General features: G+C 43.0%; 1 protein-coding gene across 3 annotated transcripts in view; it reads left to right on the plus strand.

Annotated features, from left to right (window-relative positions):
• The first annotated feature begins 7,606 nt into the window (after positions 1-7,606).
• Positions 7,607-26,405, plus strand: part of mad1l1 (mitotic arrest deficient 1 like 1) — a 1,010,048-nt gene continuing 991,249 nt past the window's right edge. For 2 of the 3 annotated variants that reach the window (XM_078558544.1, XM_078558546.1), the window contains exons 1-9: positions 7,607-9,966; positions 12,220-12,388; positions 18,208-18,348; positions 18,888-19,067; positions 22,335-22,459; positions 23,410-23,491; positions 24,028-24,158; positions 25,213-25,327; positions 26,161-26,222. In XM_078558544.1, the coding sequence (XP_078414670.1) occupies positions 9,947-9,966; positions 12,220-12,388; positions 18,208-18,348; positions 18,888-19,067; positions 22,335-22,459; positions 23,410-23,491; positions 24,028-24,158; positions 25,213-25,327; positions 26,161-26,222 (1,025 nt within the window). In that variant the 5' untranslated portion in view covers positions 7,607-9,946. The remainder of the gene's footprint in view (positions 9,967-12,219; positions 12,389-18,207; positions 18,349-18,887; positions 19,068-22,334; positions 22,460-23,409; positions 23,492-24,027; positions 24,159-25,212; positions 25,328-26,160; positions 26,223-26,405) is intronic. The other variant, XM_078558545.1, reaches the window with a different exon arrangement.

Genomic DNA, 26,405 nt, shown 5'->3' on the forward strand with positions numbered 1-26,405 from the left:
AGCACCAAACCATCCTATCTCAAAGCTGTCTTTGACCCCAGTTTCATTTTATTCTTCGTCTCATCCGATGCCTTAACAAGAAACTTTTCCTCTTCCTTTCAGGTGTTAAGGAATGCAAGCACCAACAATTTATTGATATCAATGCCCATCCTGAACCCTCCACCCCTTCCCGTCACTCTGACCCCATCCCTTCTTCTCATCCCAGCCCTTGCCTCTGACCTTCCCCTTTCTGATGCTAAACGTTCATTACTCAGCAAGGGACTCAGTTTCATACCCTTACACCCTCACCTCAATGAATTTTGGCTCGGTACGATGCTGAACTCTTCTTCCACCGTCTTCGTCTCCACGCTTACTTCTTTGGGCAGGAGTCCTCCCTCTGTTCCACGGATCCTTTCACCCGCCTCCAGTATTCTCCCTCCACCTGGACCCCTCCCTCTGGCCGCTTACCTGCACTTACCTGATCTTTTCATTGTGAACTGTTGGCGTAACATCGGCTGTCTCAATTTCTCTGCTCCTGTAACCCACTCTAACCTATCTCCTTCTGAACTCTGTTCTCTTAGTTCCAACCCTGACTTTGTTATCAAACTTGCCGACAAGGGTGGTGCTGTTGTTGTCTGTTGTACTGACTTCTACCTTGCAGAGGCTGAGCGCCAACTCTCAGACACTTCTTTCTATCTGGACTATGACCCCACCACTGAACATCAAGCCATTGTTTCCAGGACTGTCACTGACCTCATCTCCTCTGGAGATCTTCCCTCCACAGCTTCCAACTTCATAGTCTCCCAACTCGGGACAGCTCGCTTCTACCTCCTTCCCAAAATCCACAAACAGGACTGTCCCAGTGAACCAACCGTGTCAGCCTGTTCTTGCCCCATGGAACTCATTTCTTCCTCTCTTGACTCTGTTCTCTCTCCCCCTCTCCAGTCCCTTCCACCTATATCCGTGATTCCTCTGATGCCCTATGTCATATCAACAACTTCCAGTTCTCTGGCCCTAACCGCCTCCTCTTCTTCATGGACGTCCAATCCTCTACACCTCCACCCCAACACCAGGATGGTCTGAGGGCACTCCGCTTCTTCCTGGAACAGAGGCCCGAACAATCCCCATCCACTACCACTCTCCTCCATCTGGCTGAACTTGTTCTTTCACTGAACAATTTCTCCTTCAACTTGTCTCACTTCCTTCAGATGAAAGGTGTGGCTATGGGTACCTGCATGAGCCTGTCTCTTTATGGGTTATGCGGAACATTCCATGTTCCAGTCCTACTTGGACCCCCTTCCACAACTGTTTTCTCGGTACACCAATGACTATTTCGGAGCTGCTTCGTGCTCTTGTCTGGCCTGGAAAAATTTTATCAGTTTTGCATCCAATTTTCACCCCTCCATCACCTTCACATGGTCCATCTCCGACACTTCTCTTCCCTTTCTCGACCTCTCTGTCTCCATTTCTGTTGTCAGACTGTTCACCAATATTCACTACAAGCTCTCTGACTCCCACAGCTACCTCAACTACAGCTCCTCACACCCTGCTTCCTGGAAGGGCTCCATTCCATTCTCTCGGTTCCTTTGCCTCCGTCGCACCTGTTCCAATGATGCCACATTCCAAAACAGTGCTTCTGACATGTCTTCCTTCTTCCTTAACCGAGGTTTCCCATCCACTGTGCTTGACAGGGCCCTCAACTGTGTCCAACCCATCTCCCACGCCTATGCCCTCACACCTTCCCCTCCCCCTCAGAACCATGATAGGGTTCCCCTTGTCCTCACTTTTCACCCCACCAGCCTCCGCATTCAAAAGATCATCCTCCGCCATTTCCACCAACTCCAGCATGATGCCATCACCAAACACATCTTCCCCTTACCCGTTCCCCCCCGTCAGCATTCTGTAGGGACCTTTCCCTCTGAGACATCCCGGTCCACTCCTCCATCACCCTGAATACCTCATCCCCTTCCCATAGCACCTTCCCATGTGATCGCATAAGGTGCAACACCTGCCCCTTTACCTCCTCCCAAACACTCCTTTAAGGTGAAGCAGCGCTTCACTTGCACCTCCTTCAATTTAGTCTACTGCATTCGCTGCTCCCAATGCTGTGGTCTCTATGTTGGGGAGACCAAACGCAGACTGGGTGACCGCTTTGCGGAACACCTTCGGTCTGTTGCAAGCATGAACAAGACCTTCTCGCCGCTTGCCATTTTAACACACCATCCTGCTGTCATGCCCACATGTCCATCCTTGGCCTACTGTAATTTTCCAGTGAAGCCCAACGCAAACTGGAGGAATAGCACCTGATCTTCCGATGAGGCACTTTACAGCCTTCCAGACTTAACATTGAGTTCAATAACTTCAGACCATGAACTCTCTCCTCTATCTTCACCCCTTTTTTAATCCCTTTTTCCAAGTTTAGTTTTATTTTTATCTAATTATTTTAATTTTTATTCATTGTTTTATCTCCTTTTTTATTCTCCCTTTTTTAAAATCCCATTTTCAATCCTTTTTCCCCACCACCACCCCTCCCCCAACCCACCCCAAAAGGGCCATCTGTTACTTGTTCCATGGTGTTCTTTCACAGAGTGCTTACCCTTGTTATGCTATTATCACATTCTGCTTTCTTACCTTTATGCCACTATCAACACCTTTTTTAGCCCTTACCACTACCATTTACACTCCTTGACTTCATGACATCTTTGTCAGTCTCTCCATTGCTCCCATCCAGTTTCACCTGCTCCACCCTCCTTAAACAGTATAAATTTCATCACATTTCTACTTCTCCTTGGCTCTGAAGAAGCGTCGTACGGACTTGAAATGTTAACAAAAACAGAATTACCTGGAAAAACTCAGCAGGTCTGGCAGCATCGGTGGAGCAGAGAAGAGTTGACGTTTCGAGTCCAATGACCCTTCAACAGAACTGAGTGTAGTTAGGAGAGGGGTGAAATATAAGCTGGTTTAAGGTGGGGGGTGGGGTGGGGTGGGGGGAGAGAAGTTGAGGGTGGGGTGGTTGTAGGGATAAGCAAGCAGTGATAGGAGCAGAGAATCAAAAGATGTCACAGACAAAATGATCAAAGAGGTGTTGAAGGTGGTGAAATTATCTAAGAGAATGTGCTAATTAAGAATGGATGGCAGGACACTCAAGGTACAGCTGTAGTGGGGGTGGGGTGGAAAGATTGACAAGGTATTAGTTGTAGATTTAAAAATAATGGAAATAGGTGGGACAAGAAAAATCTATATAAATTATTGAAAAAAACAAAAGGGAGGGGGAAGAAACGGGGTGGGGATGGGGGGAGGGAGTTTAAGATCTAAAGTTGTTGAATTCAATATTCAGCCCGGAAGGCTGTAAAGTGCCTAGTCGGAAGATGAGGTGCTGTTCCTCCAGTTTGCGTTGGGCTTCACTGGAACAATGCAGCAAACCAAGGACAGACATGTGGGCAAGAGAACAGGGTGGAGTGTTAAAATGGCAAGCGACAGGGAGGTTTGGGTCTTTCTTGCGGACAGACCGCAGGTGTTCTGCAAAGCGGTTGCCCAGTTTGCGTTTGGTCTCTCCAATGTAGAGGAGACCGCATTGGGAGCAACGAATGCAGTAGACTAAGTTAGGGGAAATGCAAGTGAAATGCTGCTTCACTTGAAAGGAGAGTTTGGGCCCTTGGACGGTGAGGAGAGAGGAAGTGAAGGGGCAGGTGTTGCATCTTTTGCGTGGGCATGGGGAGGTGCCATAGGTGGGGGTTGAGGAGTAGACCAGGGTGTCCCGGAGGGAACGATCCCTACGGAATACCGCCAGGGGGGGTGAAGGGAAGATGTGTTTGGTGGTGGCATCATGCTGGAGTTGGCGGAAATGGCGGAGGATGATCCTTTGAATGCGGAGGCTGGTGGGGTGATAAGTGAGGACAAGGGGGACCCTATCATGTTTCTGGGAGGGAGGAGAAGGCGTGAGGGCGGATGCGCGGGAGATGGGCCGGACACGGTTGAGGGCCCTGTCAACGACCGTGGGTGGAAAACCTTGGTTAAAGAAGAAGGAGGACATGTCAGAGGAACTGTTTTTGAAGGTAGCGTCATCAGAACAGATGCGACGGAGGCGAAGGAACTGAGAGAATGGGATGGAGTCCTTACAGGAAGCGGGGTGTGAGGAGCTGTAGTCGAGGTAGCTGTGGGAGTCGGTAGGCTTGTAATGGATATTGGTGGACAGTCTATCATCAGAAATTGAGACAGAGAGGTCAAGGAAGGGAAGAGAAGTGTCAGAGATGGACCATGTGAAAATGATGGAGGGGTGGAGATTGGAAGCAAAATTAATAAATTTTTCCAGGTCCCGACGAGAGCACGAAGCAGCACCGAAGTAATCATCGATGTACCAGAGAAAGAGTTGTGGGAGGGGGCCGGAGTAGGACTGGAACAAGGAATGTTCCACATACCCCATAAAGAGACAGGCATAGCTAGGGCCCATGCGGGTACCCATAGCCACACCTTTTATTTGGAGGAAGTGAGAGGAGTTAAAGGAGAAATTGTTCAGTGTGAGAACAAGTTCAGCCAGACGGAGGAGAGTAGTGGTGGATGGGGATTGTTGGGGCCTCTGTTCAAGGAAGAAGCTAAGGGCCCTCAGACCATCCTGGTGGGGGATGGAGGTGTAGAGGGATTGGACGTCCATGGTGAAGAGGAAGCGGTTGGGGCCAGGGAACTGGAAATTGTTGATGTGACGTAAGGTGTCAGAGGAATCACGGATGTAGGTGGGAAGGGACTGGACAAGGGGAGAGAGAAGGGAGTCAAGATAACAAGAAATGAGTTCCGTGGGGCAGGAACAGTCTGACACGATCGGTCTGCCAGGACAGTTCTGTTTGTGGATTTTGGGTAGGAGGTAGAAGCGGGCCGTCCGAGGTTGGGCGACTATCAGGTTGGAAGCTGTGGGAGGAAGATCTCCAGAGGAGATGAGGTCAGTGACAGTCCTGGAAACAATGGCTTGATGTTCCGTGGTGGGGTCATGGTCCAGGGAGAGGTAGGAGGAAGTGTCTGTGAGTTGACGCTCAGCCTCCGCGAGGTAGAGGTCAGTGCGCCAGACAACAACAGCACCACCCTTGTCAGCGGGTTTGATAACAATGTTGGGGTTGGACCTGAGAGAACGGAGTACAGTAAGTTCAGAGAGAGACAGATTGGAATGGGTGAGAGGAGCAGAGAAATTGAGATGGCTAATGTCATGCCGACAGTTCTCAACGAAAAGATCAAGAGAAGGTAAGAAACCAGAGGTAGGGGTCCAGGTGGAGGGAGAATATTGGAGGTGGGTAAAAGGATCCGTTGAACGGGGAGAGGACTCCTGCCCAAAGAAGTGAGCACGGAGACGAAGACGGCGGAAGAAGAGTTCAGCATCGTGCCGAGCCCGAAATTCATTGAGATGAGGGCGTAAGGGTATGAAACTAAGTCCTTTGCTGAGCATTGAACGTTCAGCATCGGAAAGGGGAAGGTCAGGGGGTATAGTGAATACGCGGCTGGTGCTGGGATTGGAAGATGGGGTGGGGACGGAGGGACAAGCAGGGGTGGAGGGTCCCAGATGGGTGTTGGTGTCAATGAGTTGTTGGAGCTTGTGTTCCTTAGCACTTGAGAGAAAGAGAAAAAGTTTCTTGTTGAGGCGTCGGATGCGGCGAAGAATAAAATGAAACTGGGGGCACGCGCAGCTTTGAAAAAGGGTGCGGCAGTGCTGCTGGAGGGAGAGGTCGAGTGTGTTCATATGGCGGCGCATGGCACTGAGTGTGGATCTCAGAATGCGACGGGAACAGCAGTTAGAAAAACGTTTTATGTCCCGGAGATACCTGTAATCCTGGGTGGGTTCGAAACAAGAGGGATGGAATTTCAGTTGAAATCCACGTGGGGTGAGTCGGAGACGGAGACAGTCACTGAGAAAGGAAATATGGCTGTGAAAGCGGGTTTTAGTAAACACCTCGTCAAACACCAGGAGAGAAATGGAAAGCAATGAAAGTGGACAAGGCAGAAGAGACAGGCGGAAATCCTGTCGGAGAACAGAGCAATACTTCTTCAAGGAAGGCATTTCTTGAAGAGAAGTGGCAGTCAATTAAACACAGAGATAAAAACAAAAAACTACTGCGGATGCTGGAAATCCAAAACAAAAATAAAAACAGAATTACCTGGAAAAACTCAGCAGGTCTGGCAGCATCGGTGGAGAAGAGAAGAGTTGACGTTTCGAGTCCAATGACCCTTCAACAGAACTGAGTGTAGTTAGGAGAGGGGTGAAATATAAGCTGGTTTGAAATGTTAACACTGTTTCTCTCTCCACAGATGCTGTCGGACCTGCTGAGTTTTTCCAACGCTTTCTGTTTTTGTATATTTAAGTTGAGTTTTCCCTGGTATCCTGGCCAAAATTTATTCCTTGACCAACACCGGAAGCAGATCACTTTGCTGTTTATGCGACCTTGTGCACAAATTGATTGTCGTCTTTCCTACATTACAACTTCAAGTCTACTTCATTGACTGTAATGTGCTTTATGACCTTGAGATTGTTAAATTTACATGTCTTTCTTTTAATGGCATCTACATTAAAATGTTACACTATTTATATCTACTTAAAAATCATTTTCTTATTCAGCTATGGACCCTGAATATATGTAGTCCAGCTGGGTAATACTGACCATATATTACCTTCCGATGGTAGAAAAATCAAGCAAAATTCTAACAATGATTTTACTATCATATTGGAAATATTTGTAATCTATTAAACATAAATAATTTTAATTTCAAAATCTGAATCACAATACGCTTATGTTGGAAAATGTACCAAAAACACAGAATCACGGAGTCTCTATGTAATATATCTTTTATAAAAATATATTGATACACAACTTCTTAAAATTTGGCACTAAAGTAAAGCTTTCTGTCTTTCAAGGGAGTGGAAAATAAAGGAGTGGAAGTCCTCAATATCATCCAGGACAAAGCACCCTGCTTGATTGGCATCACATCCACCCACCTTAAACATTCATTCTCTCCGCCTGTGACGCACAATGGCAGAAATGTCTACCATGTACAAAATGCACCTGAGCAACTTTGACAGCACTTTCCAAACCTATGATCTCTGCCACCCAGAACGCCAAGGGCAGCAGATGCTTGGGAACACCACCAATTGCAAGTTCCCCTCCAAGCCACACACCATCCTAACATGGAACTATAGTGCCTTTCCTTCACTGTCACTGGGTTAAAATTTTGGGACACCCTCCCTAAATCACTGAAGGTGTATCTTCACCAATGGACTGCAGTGGTTCAAGAAAATGTCTCACCAACACCTTCTAAAGTGCAATCAGATAGTGTTCTAGGCTCAACCATCTTCAGCTGCTTCATCAATGACCTTCCTTCCATCATAAGGTCAGAAGTGGGGATGTTGCTGATGATTGCACAATGTTTGGCAGCATTCACGACTCCTCAGACACTGAAACAGTCCATGTCCAAATGCAGCAAGACCTGGACAATATCCAGGCTTGGGCTGACCAGTGGCAAGTAACATTTGCGCAACACAAGTGCCAGGCAATGTGTATCTCCAACAAGAGAGAATCTAACCATCGCCCTTTGACATTCAATGGCACTACCATTGCTGAATCCCCCCCCCCCATATCAATATCCTGGGGGTTACCATTGACCAGAAACTGAACTGGACTAACCATATAAATACTGTGGCTACAAGAGCAGGTCAGAGGCTAGGAATCCTGTGACGAATAACTCACCTCCTGACCCCCCAAAGCCTGTCTACCATCTACAAGTCACAAGTTAGGAATGTGATGGAATACTCCCCACTTGCCTGGATGAGTGCAGCTCCAACAATACTTAAGAAGCTTGACACCATCCAGGACAAAGCAGCCCATTTGATTGGCACCCGATCCACAAACATTCACTCCCTGCACCACTGATGCACAGTAGCAGCAGTGTGTACCATCTACAAGATGCACTGCAGGAACTCACCAAGGCTCCTTAGGCAACACCTTCCAAACCCATGACTGCTACCATCAAGAAGGACAAGGGCATCAGACACATGGGAAAACCACCACCTGGAAGTTCCCCTCCAAGCGGCATACTATCCTGACTTGGAAATATATTGCTGTTTTTCACTGTCGCCGGGTCAAAACCCTAGGACTCCCTGCTTAACAGCACTGTGGGTGCGCCTACACCACATGGACTGCAGCGGTTCAAGAAGGCAGCCCACCACCACCTTCTCAAGGGCAATTAGGGATTGGCAATAAATACTGGCCTGGTCAGTGATGCCTACATCCCATGAATGGATAAAAAAAAACAACAAATGCTGGCCTAGCCAGTGATGCCCACATCCCATGAAAGAATATTTTAAAAAAAATTATGCTACATTTGCATAAGGCTCTGCTTAGACTACATCTGGAGTACTGCCTTCGGTTCTGGACACTGCATCTCAGCAAGCATTTTTTGCTTTGGAGTGGCTATGGTGTAGTTTCACCAGATTGATTCTTAGGCTAAAAGGCTTCGGTAATGAGGACAGGTTGACTCGAGTAGCTTGTATTCCCTTGAGTATAGAAGATTAAGGGGCAATGTAATTGAGTATTTAAGATAATTATAGTGTTTGAAAGGGTAGATAGAGAACAACTATTTCCTTGGTGGAGAGTCCAGAACAGGGGAGCATAACCTTAAAATTAGAGCTCGGCTGTTCAGTGATGATGTCAGGAAGCACTTTTTCACACGTTGCATAGTAGAAATATGGAACTCTTTCCACCAAAAAGCTGATGATGGTGGGGGCCAACTGAAAATTTAAAAGCTGTGATTTATTAAATGATTGTTAGGTAAGGATATTAAGAGGTGGATTCAATCTTGGCTTTCAAAAGGGAATTGGATAATTATCTGAGGAGAAGAATTTTCCAGGGATATGGAGAAAAGGCAGAGGAGTGGACTAGCTGCATAGATCTTACAGAGAATGGACAGGATGCGCCTATGGTCTCCTAGTAACCAAGGTGACTAGATGGAGTTAAGATACAGATCAGCCATAATCTAATTGTATGGCAGAACAAACTTGAGGATCTAAATCCTGTTCTTATATGAGAACGGTCCTGGGGATGAGACACTTCAGTTATGTGGAAAGATTGTTGAAGCAGGGGTTGTTCTCCTTAGTGAAGAGAAGGTTGAGAGGAGATTTGATAGTGGTGTTCAAAATCATGATGGGTCTGGACAGAGTAAATTGGGAGAAACTGTTCCCATTGATGGAAGGATGGAGAACTAGAGGACACTGATTTAAGGCAATTGGCAAAAGAACCAAAGATGACACAAGCAAAAGTCTTTTTACGCAGTGAGTGGTTAGGATGTGGAATGCACCTCCTGAGAGCAGGAGACGGATTCAATCTTGGCTTTGAAAAGGAAATTGGATAATTATCTGAGGAGAAGAATTTTCCAGGGATATGTGGAAAAGTTAGAGGAATAGACTAGCTGAGTAGATCTTTCCGAGAATGGACAGGATGGGCTAATGGCCTCCTGAGCTGTAAGCATTCTATGATTCTATGCCCAGTGACTGGTTAGAATGTGGAACTTGTTACTGCAAGGAATTGAAGTGTCTAGCATAAACACAGGAGGTTTAAAGAAATAAATAGGTTGATGTGGTTGGGTGAAGTTTCATGTGGAGCATCAACACTGCCAGCAGATTAAGGGGGCTTATTAGCCTTTTTCCGTCGTTTACATCGAGTGTGCGGATTAAGCGGAACAAAAATACAATTATTAGGATAATTACGGTATTTTTCAGTGTGCGCCTCTAATAGGAGGAGAGCGGTAAGAGGTTGGCGCTCCGCATGGAGATTTCGCGAGATTTGGGAGGAGGGGTGAGTCGGTGAAGAGGGAGATCCAAGCGGAGAGCGGCAGGTGGCCGGGGAAGGGGCATAGGTGGCAGGTAAATAATACAGACCGTGGCCTCAGCCGGTACTTGCGGCCACAGGACGAGGTCAGAAAGGATCTTTTTGGACGGATGCCAGTGGCGGGTCTGAGGTAAATTTGGCTGCGCTCCCTCAGCGGCTCCAGGCCAGCCTTTCCATTCCAGCGAGTGGCTGTAGCCGCTTGGCTCTCAGCATCTCTCCCTCCCGCCCCCCCCAGTGATAGCAGAGCCCAATCCTGTTGTTCAGAAGGATCTCTGGATTGAGGAATCCTGTCTGATTTACGTTTCCTGCCTTTTGCTTGTTCGCTGATTGTTGAAGCCACCCATATCTCCAATCAGCCAGCTCAAAACATCATGAATTGAACGTTGGGATTTCCTGGGGGCAATTTGTTTTCCAACTGAGCAATTGGACGATATTTTTTTGCCGGGAAGTGTTTCAATAAAATATTTGATCTGATAACATCGTTCATTCAAAATTGAATGTTTTCTGTATAGGACGAAACGTTGTTCTAAGGGCTTCCTTTTGTGGTTTGTGAAGTTATCCCAGTAAGAATCCATGAAAATCGCAGATTCGATTTTGTGGTGTGCTGAGTTTTGTGATCAGAGTTGGGGTAGTGAGAAGATGCTGCAGTTTGCCTCACTGCCTCTCTCGGTTATGCCTTGGCGCCTGCTTCCGATCCTTGTACAGCAACCCCTGCTGGGCGTGAGTGCGCTCAAACATTGGGTGGCGACAGTAGCATTTTCAACTGAGTGGTTTTTTTTTTGGTTGAATGGACTGCGAACGATGTGAAGATTGCCCCCTTGGAAGAGATGGCCGTAAATGACCAACGCCTGTAAAAATGTAACTCAGCAGGCAGTTAAAAAAACAGAACTTTTCACGACCATTGGACGTCTCAAAGTGCTTTATATCCAATGAACAGAAAATGCTGGAAAAACTCAGCAGGTCTAGAAGCATCTGTGGAGAGAGAAACAGAGTTAACGTTTGGGGTTGGTATGACCCTCCTTCAGATCACATGGACTCGAAACCTTAACTCTGTTTCTCTCTCCACAGATGCTGCTAGACCTGAGTTTTTCTAGCATTTTCTGTTTTTCTTGCACCTTCCACTGTTTAATGCCCAAAAGTGTTGATAGTGTGTTCTCTGGTTTCTGTCAGTGTTTTTCCCCCTAAGAAGACATATCAGCGCAGCTGAGGCGGACGCTATTCTAAGCTTTCTGCCCTCTTGGGGAAGTTGAGAAATCCTTGGTTCTGTCACTGATATGGTACCTTGCTTGTATATCAGAGTATTCACTGTTAGGCTGTTTTAATTTTAACAGAAATCATTAGTTGGAGTTCAAAGTTTATATTTAATGCTTGGCATATAAGTTAAATTGCCTGCTCTGGGAGTAAATATGTGGGGTAAGAGCTACTACCTCTATGGAAATAAACTATTGTCTTTTTAAAGAAAAGTTATTGAATAAACAGCATGTCTGGATAGATAAAAATAAAGTTGTCTGAAAATTGTGTTTAAGGTTGAAATACTCTAATGGATGTCCATACATCACTGCTTGTCTCTGGCGATTGAGCCCATAATTCAGGATGACACTTGCAGTGCAGTATTGATGAGTGTTACACTGTTGGAAGCTAAACCCAGACCCCATCTGCCCTCCCAAGTGGATGTAAAAGATACCATGACACTATTTTGAGGACATTTCTCCCTGGTATCCTTCTAATATTTATTCCTCAACCAACATCATTAAAACAGATTGCCTGGTCATTATCACATTACTGTTTGTGGGATCTTGCTATGCCTGGATTGGTTGCTGCGTTATCAACATTTCAAAGTGACTATACTTCAGAAAGCGCTAATTGGCTGTAAAGCACTTTGGAACACCCTGAGGTCGTGAAAGATGTTATACAAATGCAAGTTTTTCTTTCTAGTTTGAAAACCTAGAAATTGTTTGTATAATAAGTGCCTACAATGTTTTACTATATTAAAGGCATTTTATAAATGCAAATTACTATTTGTGATGATCAACTGTTGTGATTACAACAGCCACACGGAAGGATGAATGACTTAATGTAATCTTGTTTTTGAAATTTTCAGGGGGTGGCAGGTTTGAAACTGCTGAGAAGAAGGCAGATTCTCTGATCTCCAAGTGCTGTCTTCCCATATCAATCCATGTGGAGAAAATTCAGAGGATCAATAATCCCCAAAGCTGCTTTTATGTAGCTCCTGGCAATTGGTTTGGATAGATATCTGGGAGAAAATCAGCTTCTTGTGCTTTTGACTGGGGTGGGGAGACTTAAGGGGATGAAAATATCCTTAAAAATGTATTTTTTAATCAGACTTTTTCCTAAAAATGAGCTTTGTTGTATTTTTTGACAGTTGCAAGTCAGAAGACAGAATGGATGATCTAGGAGAGAATACCACTGTCTTTTCTACCTTGCGTTCCTTCAACAACTTTTTGTCAGAAAGCTCGGCTGCAATACCCAGGACAAGTCAGCCAAGCTCTACCTCAAGAATGTTGCAGTTGCAGTATGAGCAGAGAATCCAGGTTAGTACGTTGTCAGCTTTACAATGCCGATAGAGTACATTGTTACACCGAGGCGACATTGCTGTACTGACATTGGTAGAAAGCGCTGTGTTTTCATTTTCTTCCCTTTTTAAAAGTTTCTTCTTCTGAGAGCAAACCAGACATTTCAAACTGGGTAGTGGTTCGAATACTGGTTATTCAGCATGTATCTCTGAAGCAGTAGATTAAAGCTGAGTGAACAGTGGAGCCCCGCAGGTGAGGAGGGTCCTTGATTCAATCTCCTGTGGGTGTTGAGTTAGCTAATCTTTGACTGGTGACATTTGGGGGTTCTCCAAATCGGTTAAATAAAGAAGATGCAGAATCATACTCCAACTGTGCTTTCAGGAGAGAAGGGGAGAAAACAGGTGGGGTGTTGGAGAGTAAAGGGATAACATCAGAAGCATATGATGCTGATGAAATGATGGTGCAAAATCACATGATTGAGTAACAGCGATCTGGGGGGAGCAGAAGTTCCAACCTCATGCAGAGGTCCTAATATGTATATAGTAGCTGTAAATAAAGTATAATGGTTTTAACAAATTACAGTCTTGAACAGCTTACTTTCGGAGAATAGACAAGCCTCAATGAACCCAGGATAAAACAGGTGGGGTGTGTGTGAATGGTGGGGAGTGGGTAAGAGAAAAACAAAATATGTGTAGTGGGCAACTATTTTTCTAGGACATTCTTCACTAAGTTTCTATTTTTTCCTGTATCTCACCCCTCCGTTTATGCAAGTCTGTTGACAATGCTATTTATTTTAAGGGCTGCTAGAATCCTGGTCCTCAATTTATTTTCTTTATTAGGTTGGTGCATGCTGCAACCTCTGTTGCAAACCTTCTTGCCCGATTTGAGAACCAAGCAGATGAAGTCGAGAAAGTGTGTTGCTCATCTGTGCAAGTGATTGTTAGCACCACCTGCAGTGTAATTCCAGTCCTGGGTTTTGATCATTAAGTGACTCCCAATTGGTTGGGTCAATGAGGACAACAACAACTTGCATTTATATAGTGCCTTTAATGTTGCAAAACATCCCAAGGTGCTTCACAGGAGTGAAATCAGACAAAATTTGACATAGGCACCTGAGGAGATATTAGGACAGGTCACCAAAAGTTTGGTAAAGAGCACCTTAAAAGGTGAGAGAGAAGGAGTGGTTTTGAAGGCAGGGGGCTGGTGGATTCTGGTTTCAGCAGCTGAAACCATGGCTGCTAGTGGTGGGGCAATGAAAATCAGTGATCTGTGAGGCTTGATTTCTGTTCATGGCAATATTTGGTTCATACAATATTGTTTAATGGCATACTGAATTACATCATGGTCCAGGGAACAGAAAGGGTTCTGCAGATTCTTGGTAAATCATACTTTATCCAGTGCAGAAGGAGGCCATTCAGCCCAGGATACTTGTGCCAGATCTTTGAAAAAAGCTACCCATTTAGTCCCATTCCCCTGCCCTTTCCCAATTATCATGCACATTTTTTTTCCCTTTAAGTAGTAAATACTTGGGGACAAGGAAAAAGAAAGAACTTGTGGTTAACTTGGGCGATTTCCTTGTCAAAAGTGTGCAGAGGGGACATGCTGACTTTGTCTAGTACATTGTTTTCTAACATTTGCTGTTTGCTACCATTACTGTTGAACTGAGGCAATGGACTCCCACAGAGGAAAATATGACAATTTGGGAGAGAATTGATCTTCGTTGCTCTCCAGCTACTTCTACTTTGTGATCACAAAGTAGCAGATGCGATGACACTTAAAATCTCTATGTTGGAGGAAATGCCAATTTTTGACATCAGCTGCTTCAGAAAGCTTTACAGACATGTGAAATGGTTCTAAAACTAGAATGTCCCCACAGCTGGTGTGTCAATATGTTTTGTGGGATGAAGAGGAGAATGGTGGCTAATGGGAGAAGGAGGCAGAGGTGGTAAATCTGGCTGTAGTAGTTGTGTGTGAGAATGCATTGGTAGATTGGGACGACTATGTTGTGGCGATAATGATGAATGCGCAATATGTACACCCTGTATGTGACAATACTAATCGTGATTATTCTGGTTTATTAATGTCCAAATGGTTTTTGTACTTGTGACGTATTCAGTAGTACATGGTTTCATGGACACTAACAATCTGCAGTCTACAATTGTGAGACTAGAAGGCAGATTTACTCCAGTGCTTTTCAATCTTTCTCCAATTAAATATAACCAGTTGCAAGACCCTCATCCCACTGCAAATATATTAATGTAGTCCTGGGGGAACCTCCAGGCCATACCTACTGTCGGTTTTAAAGGAGTATATAATTAAAATTTGGATTTGGTTTTATTTGATTGCATATGCTTGATTACTTGGTTCCAAATTGATCCTCCAAAATGCTTTAGTTTGACTGAGTCTTGACCATAAGGCAAGGCAGGACTCTGAAATAGCAAATAAGCTCAAAATTTATTTCAAAGAAAAAGATATACTTAACAGATATGTCCTAGGCGAAACCATTTTCAGCTGCTTCATCAATGACCTTCCTTCCATCATAAGGTCAGCACCATTTGCGATGACTCAGGTACTGAAGCAGTCCATGTCCAAATGCAGCAAGACCTGGACAATATTCAGGCTTGGACAGCCACATGGGAAGTAACATTTGTGCCACACAAGTGCCAGGCAATGACCATCTCCAACAAGAGACGATCTAACCATCGCCTGTTGACATTCAATGGCATTACCATTGCTCAATCCTCCACGATCAACATCCTGGGGGTTACCTTTGACCAAAAATTGAACTGGACTAGCCACATAAATACTGTGGCCACAAGAGCAAGTCAGAAGCTATGAATTGTGCAACGAGTAACTCAGCTCCTGACTCCCCAAAGCCCATCCACCATCTACAAGGCACAAGTCAGGAACGTGATGGAATACTCTCCACTTGGCTGGATGAGTGCAGCTCTCACAACACTTAAGAAGCTTGACACTGTCCAGGACAAAGCAGCGTGCTTGATTGGCACCACATCCACAAACATCCACTCCCTCCACCACTGACGTACAGAAGCAGCAGTGTGTACCATCTGTAAGATGCACTGCAGGAATTCACCAATGCTCGTTTGATAGCAGTTTCCAAACCCACGACTACCACCTAGAAGGATAAGGGCAGCAGATAGATGGGAACACCACCACCTAGAAGTTCCCCTCCAAGTCACTCATCATCCTGACTTGGAAATATATCGCCGTTCTTTCACTGTCACTGGGTCAAAATCCTGGAACTTCCTTCCTAACAGTACTGTGGGTGTACCTATACCACATGGACTGCAGTAGTTCAAGAAGGCAGCTTACCACCACCTCCTCAAGGGCAACTAGGAATGGGCAATGAATGCTGGCCCAGCCAGCGAAGCTCACATCCCATGAATGAATAGTTCAAAAAAAAATTGTTCCCAAATCCCACTTTTAACAATCAAATTTTTAAAAATCCTTTTCATTTGATTTTAAATTTCACCATCTGCCGTGGTGGGATTCTGACCTTGTTGCCCAGAGCATTACCCTGGGTCTCTGGATTACTAGTCCCATGATAATACCACTTTGCCACCGCCTCCCCTTAATTAGCATTACATCATCTCTAATCAGGCCTATTGTAATTAACCAGTTGGGTATTTGTTGTTACTGGGTTAATTTTATTGGATTTGGCAATTTATATACATTGTTTTGCTCTGTGGAACGTTGAGATCATTCAGGATTTTCTTTAATCTGAATTTGGATAAATCTTCATGCATTCTCCTGCACCTGCTGCAGCTGGCCAAGGATGAATGAGGCCCATGTTCCCTTCAGTATCTGAATGCTCTCAGTTCCCACGGACAAGGCTTACAGCAACAAATTAATATTTTGAACTTCAAATATTACAATATTATCCTGCCTCAACTACTTCATTAATTACTTATTCTTCAATTATATTGAGGCTTACCACTTATTTAATCATCTATTTCTGCCTGGTTACTAATTATACAGTAATTCTTGATTAATACATGTGATTGATTGGCAAGTACAGAATACAAAATGGCTTCTCTAATCTACTGTTAGAACAAAATGGCGTCTTCACCTTGTTAGCTTACTAAAGTGAACATAATGGCCTGAATTTTTCCGTTGGCGATTTGGAGGCGGGGCCCGTTCGCCAACAGGAGGAACCCCCAACGTCATCCCGGTCCATTTAAATCTTTAGGAAGGTGGGTGGACAGCGAAATCAGCTGTCCGCCCGCCAACCTGTCAATGGCCAATTGAGGCCATTGACAGGGTAATTAAGATAATTAAAGACCCTGCCCGTCCAACCTTAATGCTGGCAGACATGCCAGGAGCCCTGGTGGGCTTCTGATAATACATGAAACCTCATCCACAGGCGGGATGAGGTTTCATGTCTGGTTTTTAAAAACTTTAATAAATTTTATGTGATATTTATTAACATGTCCCCATCTCGTATGACATTGTCACATGAGGGGGACATGTTAATAATTTTTTTTATTTTTCTATTTTTTTAACTTTGTAACACTTTCACTGATCTCCCTGAGACAGCACTTAGTCTCAGGGAGCAGTGTGCTGTTTCACGCCCATGCGCGAAAGAGCGCACTTTGATAGATGGGGAATCCCTCTCTCTCTCTCTCTCCCCCTCTTCTCCTTCTCTCTCTCTCCCCCCCCCACCAGCACAGGAAGCGCATAGCGCTTCCTGTCGGGCAGGCCGCTGGGCGGGCCTTAATTGGCCTGCCCACTTAAAATGGTGGCGGGGTCCGCTGCTGAGCTGGTGGGGCCCGCCCGCCAACCGAGGGCAAAATTCTGCCCAGTGTAAAAACTCCCAAAAAATGTGGGTTAGTCTTAAATCTACTGTCCAGGTCCACTTGCGTTACACGAAGAACAGTATAATCATTACATAAAATATTTTTATATTTATTCGTATACAGCAATGTAAAAACATGTCAATGTTGGGATATCAATATGTTTGTTTGTATTTGATATAATGTATATTTATTTGTCTTTAGGCAGGTTGTTTATTTGCACTATGCATGGGTTTATTTACTATCTTAGATTTTCAATATTTACATGGTTAAAATATATTTCAGAGTTTAAAATAAGTGACGACTTATCCACAGTAAACTGTGCCATGGCCATGAAGATCACCTCAACTGTTTTTTAAAGTCAGCAAAAGCAGAATAATATACATATGGTGCAGGGCATCTCATTTGAATAAATTGAGTCCTGAATCATAGCAGTGGAGCCAAGTACCTTCTTTCCCAATGTCCACATGCATCACCACAGCAACTCTGGCAAACTTTGTATTGTCTGTTCTGCTTCCTAGTCCAGCCATAAGGAAGATAATTGTCGTGTTTCTATAGCTTCCTGGATGGTTCATTTGGCTCAACATAGACCAGGCAATCAATCCAACACAGTAATCTGAATTTTATCTGAATGTTTGTCATGAATATATAAAGCTGCTCTAAGAAAAGCTGCATTTATATAGAACTTTTTATGACCGTAGAACATCCAAAAGTGCTTTACAGCCAATGAAGTACTTTTGAAGTGTAATATAGGAAGTGCAACAGCCAATTTATGCACACCAAGGTCCAAAAACATTTGGGGGATCAAGGGATATGAGGACAGAATGGAGTTTGTCAAAATTCAGCCATGATCTTATTGGTAGAGCAGGGCCATATGGTCTATCCCGTGCCTATTTCTTATGTTCTTAATGTCTTCTAATATGGTGCATACAACTCTTTCATTTTTCCAAACTCTCCCCCACCCTACTCTCCAAAAAAGTTAAAAAGATATGTGTTAACATTTTTTTGCTGTATATTTTCCAGGCCGAAGAGCAGGCTGAGTATGTTCGTTCCCATTCACGCATTCTAGAGGTGGAACGGGAGAAACAGAAGATGGAGGTCAGCCATAAACGGGCCAGGATTGAGCTGGAGAAGGCAGCACAAACTAGTTCCTGGAACTATGAGGTATTTGTATTGGTTTCGGGAATTCCAAAATATAAGCATCATCTTCAAATTGTTCTGACATCAAAACACTGTTTGCATTTCAGATCCTCCCATGTGACTTGTCATCTGCTTTTTGCTACCTTTACAGTATTACTAATTGCTAGGAGAGTGTGGGTTTGAACTTACTTCGTCTTAATTATTAGTGTAGGCCTCTAGATCACCAATCTAATATAACCACTACAGTAAAGAAAGAGCCTTCACTTGAAAGCCTGCCAGACTGCTATCCCTTCCACTATTTCATACTATTCTCCCAGGCAATAAGTTTTCATATCTTCAAACACTGACAACTACAGGCTGTGATCGACATGTTTTTGTTTTTATATGCTATGGAATAGTTGAGCTGGGGAAAATAGTATGCCTCTGTCTCAAACTGGCCTTCAAAGCTTGGCTAGTTGTTCTTGTATTACAATTTCAAATCGTAGCCATTAATATTTTCTGTGAATATTCTGATTTAGATTTTTTGAAGTAGCGACTTTCTGTTTTTTTCCTCTCTAATGTAGCGAGAGGCAGATCGGAACCAGGAGCTGATAACCCAAGTGAAACAAATGCAGGAGAAGGAGGCAGAGGTTCTGGCAAAACTGAAAGATCAAATTGATGTGAATAAGTCATTGAAAGAGGACCTTGGGCTCCAGAGCAAGAAGCTTCGAGAGAATGAAGAAAAGCTTGCTGAAGCCAATCAAGTAAGGAACTGACCCTGCAGCAATTATAACATTGTGAAATCTTTCGGGCTGCATAGCATTTAAACTGCTAATCCAAATCACAAATGACAGTTTATTATCTTAAAGCATGTTTCATTCACCCCATTTTTTCCCCTCGTCTTCTACCGTCCTTTATTGAATATTACTGAAAAGAGAGATTGCTGAAGCTTTTTGTCTTTCACTCATTGCTCAAAAGACTTAAGTGCAGATATCGGTGAGGTTGTGAGACTAGAGGAGATTAAAGAGGTATGGAGGCCATTGACTGATTTGTAAACAGGCTGTTAAATGACTCAAAGAAATGTGATCTCTGATCTATGCAGAGATCTATTCTGCATGTTGGTCAATGTGGGAAGAAATTATTCTGTCTTAAATTTGTCTTTCATTAATTCAAAGCTGTGCTCCTTTTTGTCTTGCTGTCATTGCCTACATCAACAGCAATTTGGATTTATGTACAAGGTATTGAATATGTACAGAAGCAGGCGACTGGAGTGATCAAGGTTTTGGAGGGGTTGGATTAAGTGGAGTGATTATGCCAATTGGCCATGTTCTTACTTCAAAGCACAAGGTTGTGAAGTGATATAATTGCTGTTCTCAGGTTTCTAAAGCGACTATTCATATTAACCATGACAAGCTATTTCACCTTATCCAGACAAGTAGAACCTGCGTTTGAATGGTTGGGGGGGGTGGGGTGGGAGGGGGTGTAGATTCAAAACTAATCTGAGGAAACAATTTTTCAGTAAGCAAGTCAGTCTATGGAGCAGGCTCTGCATTGGAGACTGTGGAAGCACTTAGTATTTATTCAAATTAGATGGATTTCTTTCAGAAAATAACATCATGGGAAACAGTATATGAGTAATTTGAGATATGGTGTGACAATTTGCAAGCTCTGTTAGTATACACCAATAAATGGACATGTTGGAAATTGTCAAGGGCGTGGAAAATTCTACCAGTTTGAGACCTGCACCAAATGCCTGTGTAAGTGTGTTGGATTTGTGCAACAAATTAAAGAAATAAAATATTGGATTTATATAAAGCTTTTCACCAATAAAGCACTTTTTGAATGTAGGAAACTCAGCAGCCAATTTACACACAGCAAATTTCCACAAAGAGTGATGTGATAATGGTCAAAAAATCCTGTTTCATTGATGTTGGTTGAAGGATAAAAATTGACCAGGACACCAGGAGAATTCTCCTGGTTTTCTTCAAAATAGTGCAGTGGGAACTTTCATTCCCACTGAAGAGGACAGATGGGGCCTCGCCTTAATAATGCATCCAATTGACAGCACCTGGACTGTACTGGAGTGTCGACATAAATTTTGTGTTCATATCTCTTTGAGAGGGACTTAAAGCCACAACCTTATGACTAGGAAGTGAGACTGCTGTCACCACAGCAACTGTTATGTGCGTAAGAGGGATCTGTAATATTTATGTGGGTATCGAGGACCTCTCATGGTAGAAACCTACTGCAGCACAATTTAAGAACGTTCTTAGTTCCAAATGATTTTGACACTACTTATAGAAGAATACGCTTGCCTACACAACAAGATTAATTTTTCATGTCAGCATTGGTGCATTGTCTAATCTGCAGATATTCTGTGCTTGACTATTAACTTGCCATTAAAATAATTTTGTAATGTTGAAAGATGCTTCCCCACTGCCCCCACAAACGCGTGTTTTAATCAAGTGTAGAAGCTTACTGAATTAGTTGGTACTCATTGAACTAATTTGTGCTTTGCCAAAAGCACTGCACTAATACTTGGACATTATTTTAAAAAATAAAGACAGAAGGATTATGAAACAAGTGTTCACCTTTGATGAGGTAACACCATAATAAATATACTGTGGGGAAGAAAAAAATACTTGGACGCCTTTACTGCTAGTGTTTTTTTTAAGATACAAGTCTTTGTGAATGTAGGATTAAAATATTGAGCATATGGTCTTGTGTCTGAAATTAGGGTTATTCTTTGGACTATGCTGGACCAGATCATTTTTCACATTCATAGTGTCTTTCATTTCTGGTTTTGTTCCTCTGCCTTTCTCATTTGCTGAAGGCAGTCACTCATTTTGGGGAGGTCAGGGGCAGCTGTCCTCTGGTATCTTGCGGTCAAAGACCATTCTTCATGTTTCAGCTTAGGCTGTTGGTTTTGATGGGTTACCATGGGAGGCATTACAGCCAAGCCTGACTCCTGTCTCATTTGATGTGAATTTTCTACGTGTGCGACTGGATAGGAGTTGGGTGTGGGAGCACTGACCTGTTTGTTTTCCTCTTTCGCTTTGCATGCTGGCTCCCATCCACCCCAATAAAAGATGATAAACCAAGAAATCAAATCTAGTACCTGGTTGAATTCTGAGGTGTTAGCTGTTGTTGAGTTGGTAGCAATCACGCCTCTGTGTCAGGAGATTGTGGGCTCAGGTCCCAGTTTAGTGACTTGAGCAAAACAATCTAGGCTGACATGCTAGTGAGGTACTGAGGGAATGCTTAACTGTCAGAGGTGCCATCTTTCAGATAAAACATTAAACCGAGGCCCCGTCTGTCCCCTCAGGTCAATGTAAAAATCCTATGGCATTCTTTCAAAGAAAAATAGTGCAGTTATCCCAGGTGTGCTGGTCAATATTTATCCCTCAGTCAATATCACAGAAACATTATCTGATTATTATCACATTGCTGTTTATAGGAAATTGCAGTGCAGAAATTGGTGGCTGCATTTCCTACATTATAACAGTGACCACACTTTAGAAGTATTTCATTTATTATTAAGAGTTTCGAGATGTCCAGTGGTTGCGAAAGGTACATTTTAAAGGAAAGTCTGTCTTTTTCTTTTATAAGATTTGAGACTACATTAATTGGATTATGATTTATGGATTATGCTGAGGTATTGTTTGCTTGTGTTTCCTGTTATGGGGTTTTCGTTAGAGGAAAAGTCTTGTTATCCACTGCAAATACTTGACCACTATTAAGCTGACCCTTTATTCCATATGTGCTGACAACAGGAGGTGCTCTGTTTACTTTGTATTTGTTTTGAAATAGCAACAGCTACAAAAGTGTTCTCGTTTGTATGATAGAGAGCATGCACATTGAGTATTTAAAAAGTTTAAAATCAATTGTGCCTCCTTTAAAAGTGTACAAAATTGACAATGGTTAAAGAAATGCAAGATGTAATTAACATAATCTTGCAAATTGAAGTTTGGACATTACGCTACTTTTAATGTTTTCTCTAACCATGATGCTTTCTCTGTATTATAATTCAGACAGTTGATGCCCTCAAGGCCAAAATGTCAGAGCAGCAGCGGAAACAGATGACTCAAGAGATGCAGCTGACAACGTTGAACACAGAGCGTCAGGAGTTACTTGAGCAAGTGGATGTACAACACAAGTAAGTTGAAAATAAACCAGGAGATACATCATCAAACACAAACTGCACTGGTTGTTTTAACCCCCATCTCTGTTTCTTCTTTTCAAAATAGTTCTTGATGTAAAGGAAGTTTCTGAGCCCGGGAAGAAAACTATTAATTGTTCCTTTCTAAAAATTAAAAAAAAAACCTTTTTCCGATCATTTTATTTCCCATCTCCTCTGATGGGGCTGATTTGTATTGGAGTCTAGCTTCAATGGAACTGGCAGCCCTTCGATTTCTTGCCCAAGTCACCAATCTTCTTATATGAGTCCAGGTACTGTCATTATCTTCATTTAGTATCATCAGGCTATACAACGGTTTTGAATTGCAGCCGACTCCATTATCCTCGCCTTGCTTGAAATCTACAATGTTCTGTTCTTTGCTAAAGACATGGACTCTATCACTGGGATCTGATTCATGGGTGTAGTTGCCTTCTGCTGCATCATCCAAGTGACCGTTATTCATTGGTGAACCAAGATGGTAAATGTCAAGAAGGCTATTTGTCTACATGTGCAACTAAGCCTAATCTATTATTCTCCATAAAGGTATAGCATTTAGAAGTGGAACCAGGATAAATTTTTACCTCCCTAAGCTAAGGATATTGCGACCAATTGTAGGAAGTTAGTACTGCCCCAGTTGAGGTCAGCAAAGAGGACTTGAAGGGAGATTGGACTGGGTTTTTCCTCACCTGTGTGGCTGAGACATAGAGAATTTCTTATGCTGAATTATGCTGAATATTCTATGCTGAAATCTTCCATAGCAGGGTGGTAGAGATTTATAGATCCATGAGAAAATTCCTGGAAATAAAACAAATACTTTTTATGTTGAAATCCTTTAGTTCTTGGAGATTGCAGCTGCACTTTCCTTCTAATATTTCTCTTCCTTTCTCTGACCCAACTTGTTTTAATTTTTTTTCTTTTTCCCTAAACAGGAAGTGGCAGGAGGCTGTGCAAAAGGTTCAGGTGCTGGAAGCAGCTCAAGTGGTCAGTGCTGAGAATGAGCAGAGATTGAAGGTGAGCAATACCTTGCTCATTCTGCCTGTTCACAGGAAAGTAAGTTGAATGTTGTGTGCTTCTTTGGAAAGCAACAGCCATTACCAACTGAGGTGTTTAAAGGTGTAAGTGCTCGAAGTTGTGGGTAGGCAGAGAGATTCAAGTGGGATTTTGCGGTATAGAATGTGTGCAGTACTTAAACCCAGTGGACTAAAAGCTCCAAGTTTCAGTTCCCATTGGGCTTTACTCACGGGGCATAATTAGCCTGCTATAGTTGGGTTGTGTGAGGGGGAAGGAATCATTCACAGTTTGTGCTTCCAATTGTTATCCACTGGCTACTGTTGTTATGTGTTGTGTGTGTGTGTGTGTGTGTGTGTGACTTGTTGAGTGATTATGATGAAAAATGAACACTTGGATCAAGTATGATATGGCTGCTGGCATCCATAAAATGATACTCCAGCAACACCACCAGGAAAGTAGAGGGGAAAAAAAAAGTGGGAATGAAAAAATAAAACTGAAGAATCCCAATACTCATGTTTTGTTTCTTAATTCTCCAGGAATTAGAGAATAAAATAACTCAGCAGGAGCAGGACTCTGTGATAGTGAAGAACATGCGGTCAGATCTGGCTCGAATCCCTGAGCTGGAGAAAGAACTCCGACAGCTGAAGGAGAAAAATGCCTATTGCAAGTAGGATTGATATCCAAAACTAGTAGTGACCACTTGATTAACTTCCTCTGGTGAAACTGATCAGCAATATCTACGTTATTTCCTTGTAACATTGTGAAACAAAATCAAAACATGATATCCCTTCAGTTTAGGTCAGCCTATTTGATCATAAGAGACTTGTACAGGAACATGGTTTACATTCTTTGAATCTATGTGCATTGCTGCTTTGTAATGCACTCCAGTTTATGCAGTCGTATGATCACTTACACAGCCAGGCCCCAATCTTTCTGGTCAGGGGAAGTGGGTAGGCACTTAGCTCTCAGGGGGATCTGATCTAAAGTACACAGCACAACTTGTCAGTTTGTTGGGAGAGACCTTCTTGGCTTGGGAGATCTGCACAGAAAGGAAAGAACAGAATTTATGAGAACAAAACTTTTTTTTGTGTACTGAAATTATGGCATTATGTGCTTCCAGCTCGGGTATAGCACAAGGTCAGATCCAGAGCAAAACCTCTATATTTTACCAACAATGGTGAAGAACTGCTCTGGCTGCTAAGTGTGGTATATTTTAAAGAGGTCCCTCTTGACTTCATTTCTGATATTGTTGCTCATTGCTCAGAGCAATTCTCCCTGTCCCATTCCTGGCATTGTCTTAATTTCTACTGAAGAGTAGAGGTACAATTACATCCATTGTGGTCAAATGCATTTCTTGAACCACCATCGCATTTTTGAGTGAGGTGGCCAACTTAATGCCAAAGTGAGATAAGATTTTTTGTGTAGGTTTGGATCCAACAGAACTTGAATTGAAGATACCCTAAACTTATTCCATTTTTAAACCCTAACAACCCACCTTCATCCTATGAATCTGAAATTCAAACACTCAATGGTGAAGGGACAGTGTGCTACTGTATTCAGTCCTCAGTTTTGCCTTGAAGCGTGAAATGTGCCATATTCTAAAGCTTTCTGCACTTATGCTGGTTTGAAGTTGCGATCTGAAAAAATATCAGTTCTTAATGTTGGAGCATAGAATGAAAGCTGCTATAATATCCTAAGCGAATCCTGTCCTCTGCAAACAGGGAGATGGAAGATACCAATTCACTGCTGAAGGAAGAAATGGAAAGTCTTCGCAAAAAGCTTGAACGTCTTGAGAAATTAAAGGAAGAGAAGGTTACTCTGGAACTGGAGAAAGAGGTTCATGTTTGTTTCATTAAACTTAAGTTTTTTTTCTTCCCTCCCCCCAACTTCCCAGATACTAAAATTGTCATGACATGGTCAGGTGAACTGGACTGAATTGGTTGCTCCTTCTCATTCTCATAAGGTTAGAGGCTCTGAGACCATAAGACTATTTACCTATACTGTTGGTGGATTTGAGTATATGCCATCACTGGGGGTCCAGTATAAAAGTACAGATAGTCAGTCTCTCTTTCTATTACAGTGCAATTCTGTAGTGAGTTTACATTGGGCTCCCTAACCCCCAGAACATTGCTGACAGTTACTATGGGGAGGGTTTCATGGCTACGTTGAGAGTATGGAAGGGATTTGCTGATGCAAGGAATGAGAGGTTTTAAGTTATGGGGAAATATTAGTGGGGTTCTTTTCATCAGAACAGAGAAGGTTAAATGAAGAACTGACAGAGGTGTTCAAAATTCTGAAGCACTTTGATGCAGTAAATTGGTCCATTGGTCAGCGAATGGGTAGTAAGAAGGCATACATTTTAATATGTTCACTAAAAGAACAAAGAGGATAGAAGAACTTATTAATACATAAAATGGCTAACCAGAAACAATAATGGAACAGATTCCCTCGCAGGTTTTGAAAAGGAAATTGATAAGTATTTGAAAAAGTTATAACGGGAAGGCAACTGGGCCTAGTTGGATAGCTGTTTGATTTGGTTCACCTGCAATGGGTTAAAGGGCCTCTCTTTAAAGTTCTATAATTCAGTTACACTTGTTAACTTTTAATGTGAAGACTTTAAAATAAGGAATGATTTTCAGATTATGTTACTATTATTTCTCTTATTTTAGAAATTGCTGGCAAAGTTACAAAGTTGGGAGAATGTGGAGCAAACTTCGGGACTAAACATTCGGTAGGATTCTGCAGCAAAACCTTAATTTCTCTTTCTTTCCAAAAGAAGGCAGCCAACTGCATCCATAACACTTTTTTGTCTTTTTCTTCTTTAACTCTGCCTGCTGCCTACCTGTGTTGTATCTCTTCCATATGAATATTCACCATTGCGCTTTCCACTGGCTTAAATGGGACTGAACGGACT

Source organism: Cetorhinus maximus, chromosome 15 (assembly GCF_964194155.1).
Source record: "Cetorhinus maximus chromosome 15, sCetMax3.hap1.1, whole genome shotgun sequence".
Taxonomy (NCBI): Eukaryota; Metazoa; Chordata; class Chondrichthyes; order Lamniformes; family Cetorhinidae; genus Cetorhinus; species Cetorhinus maximus.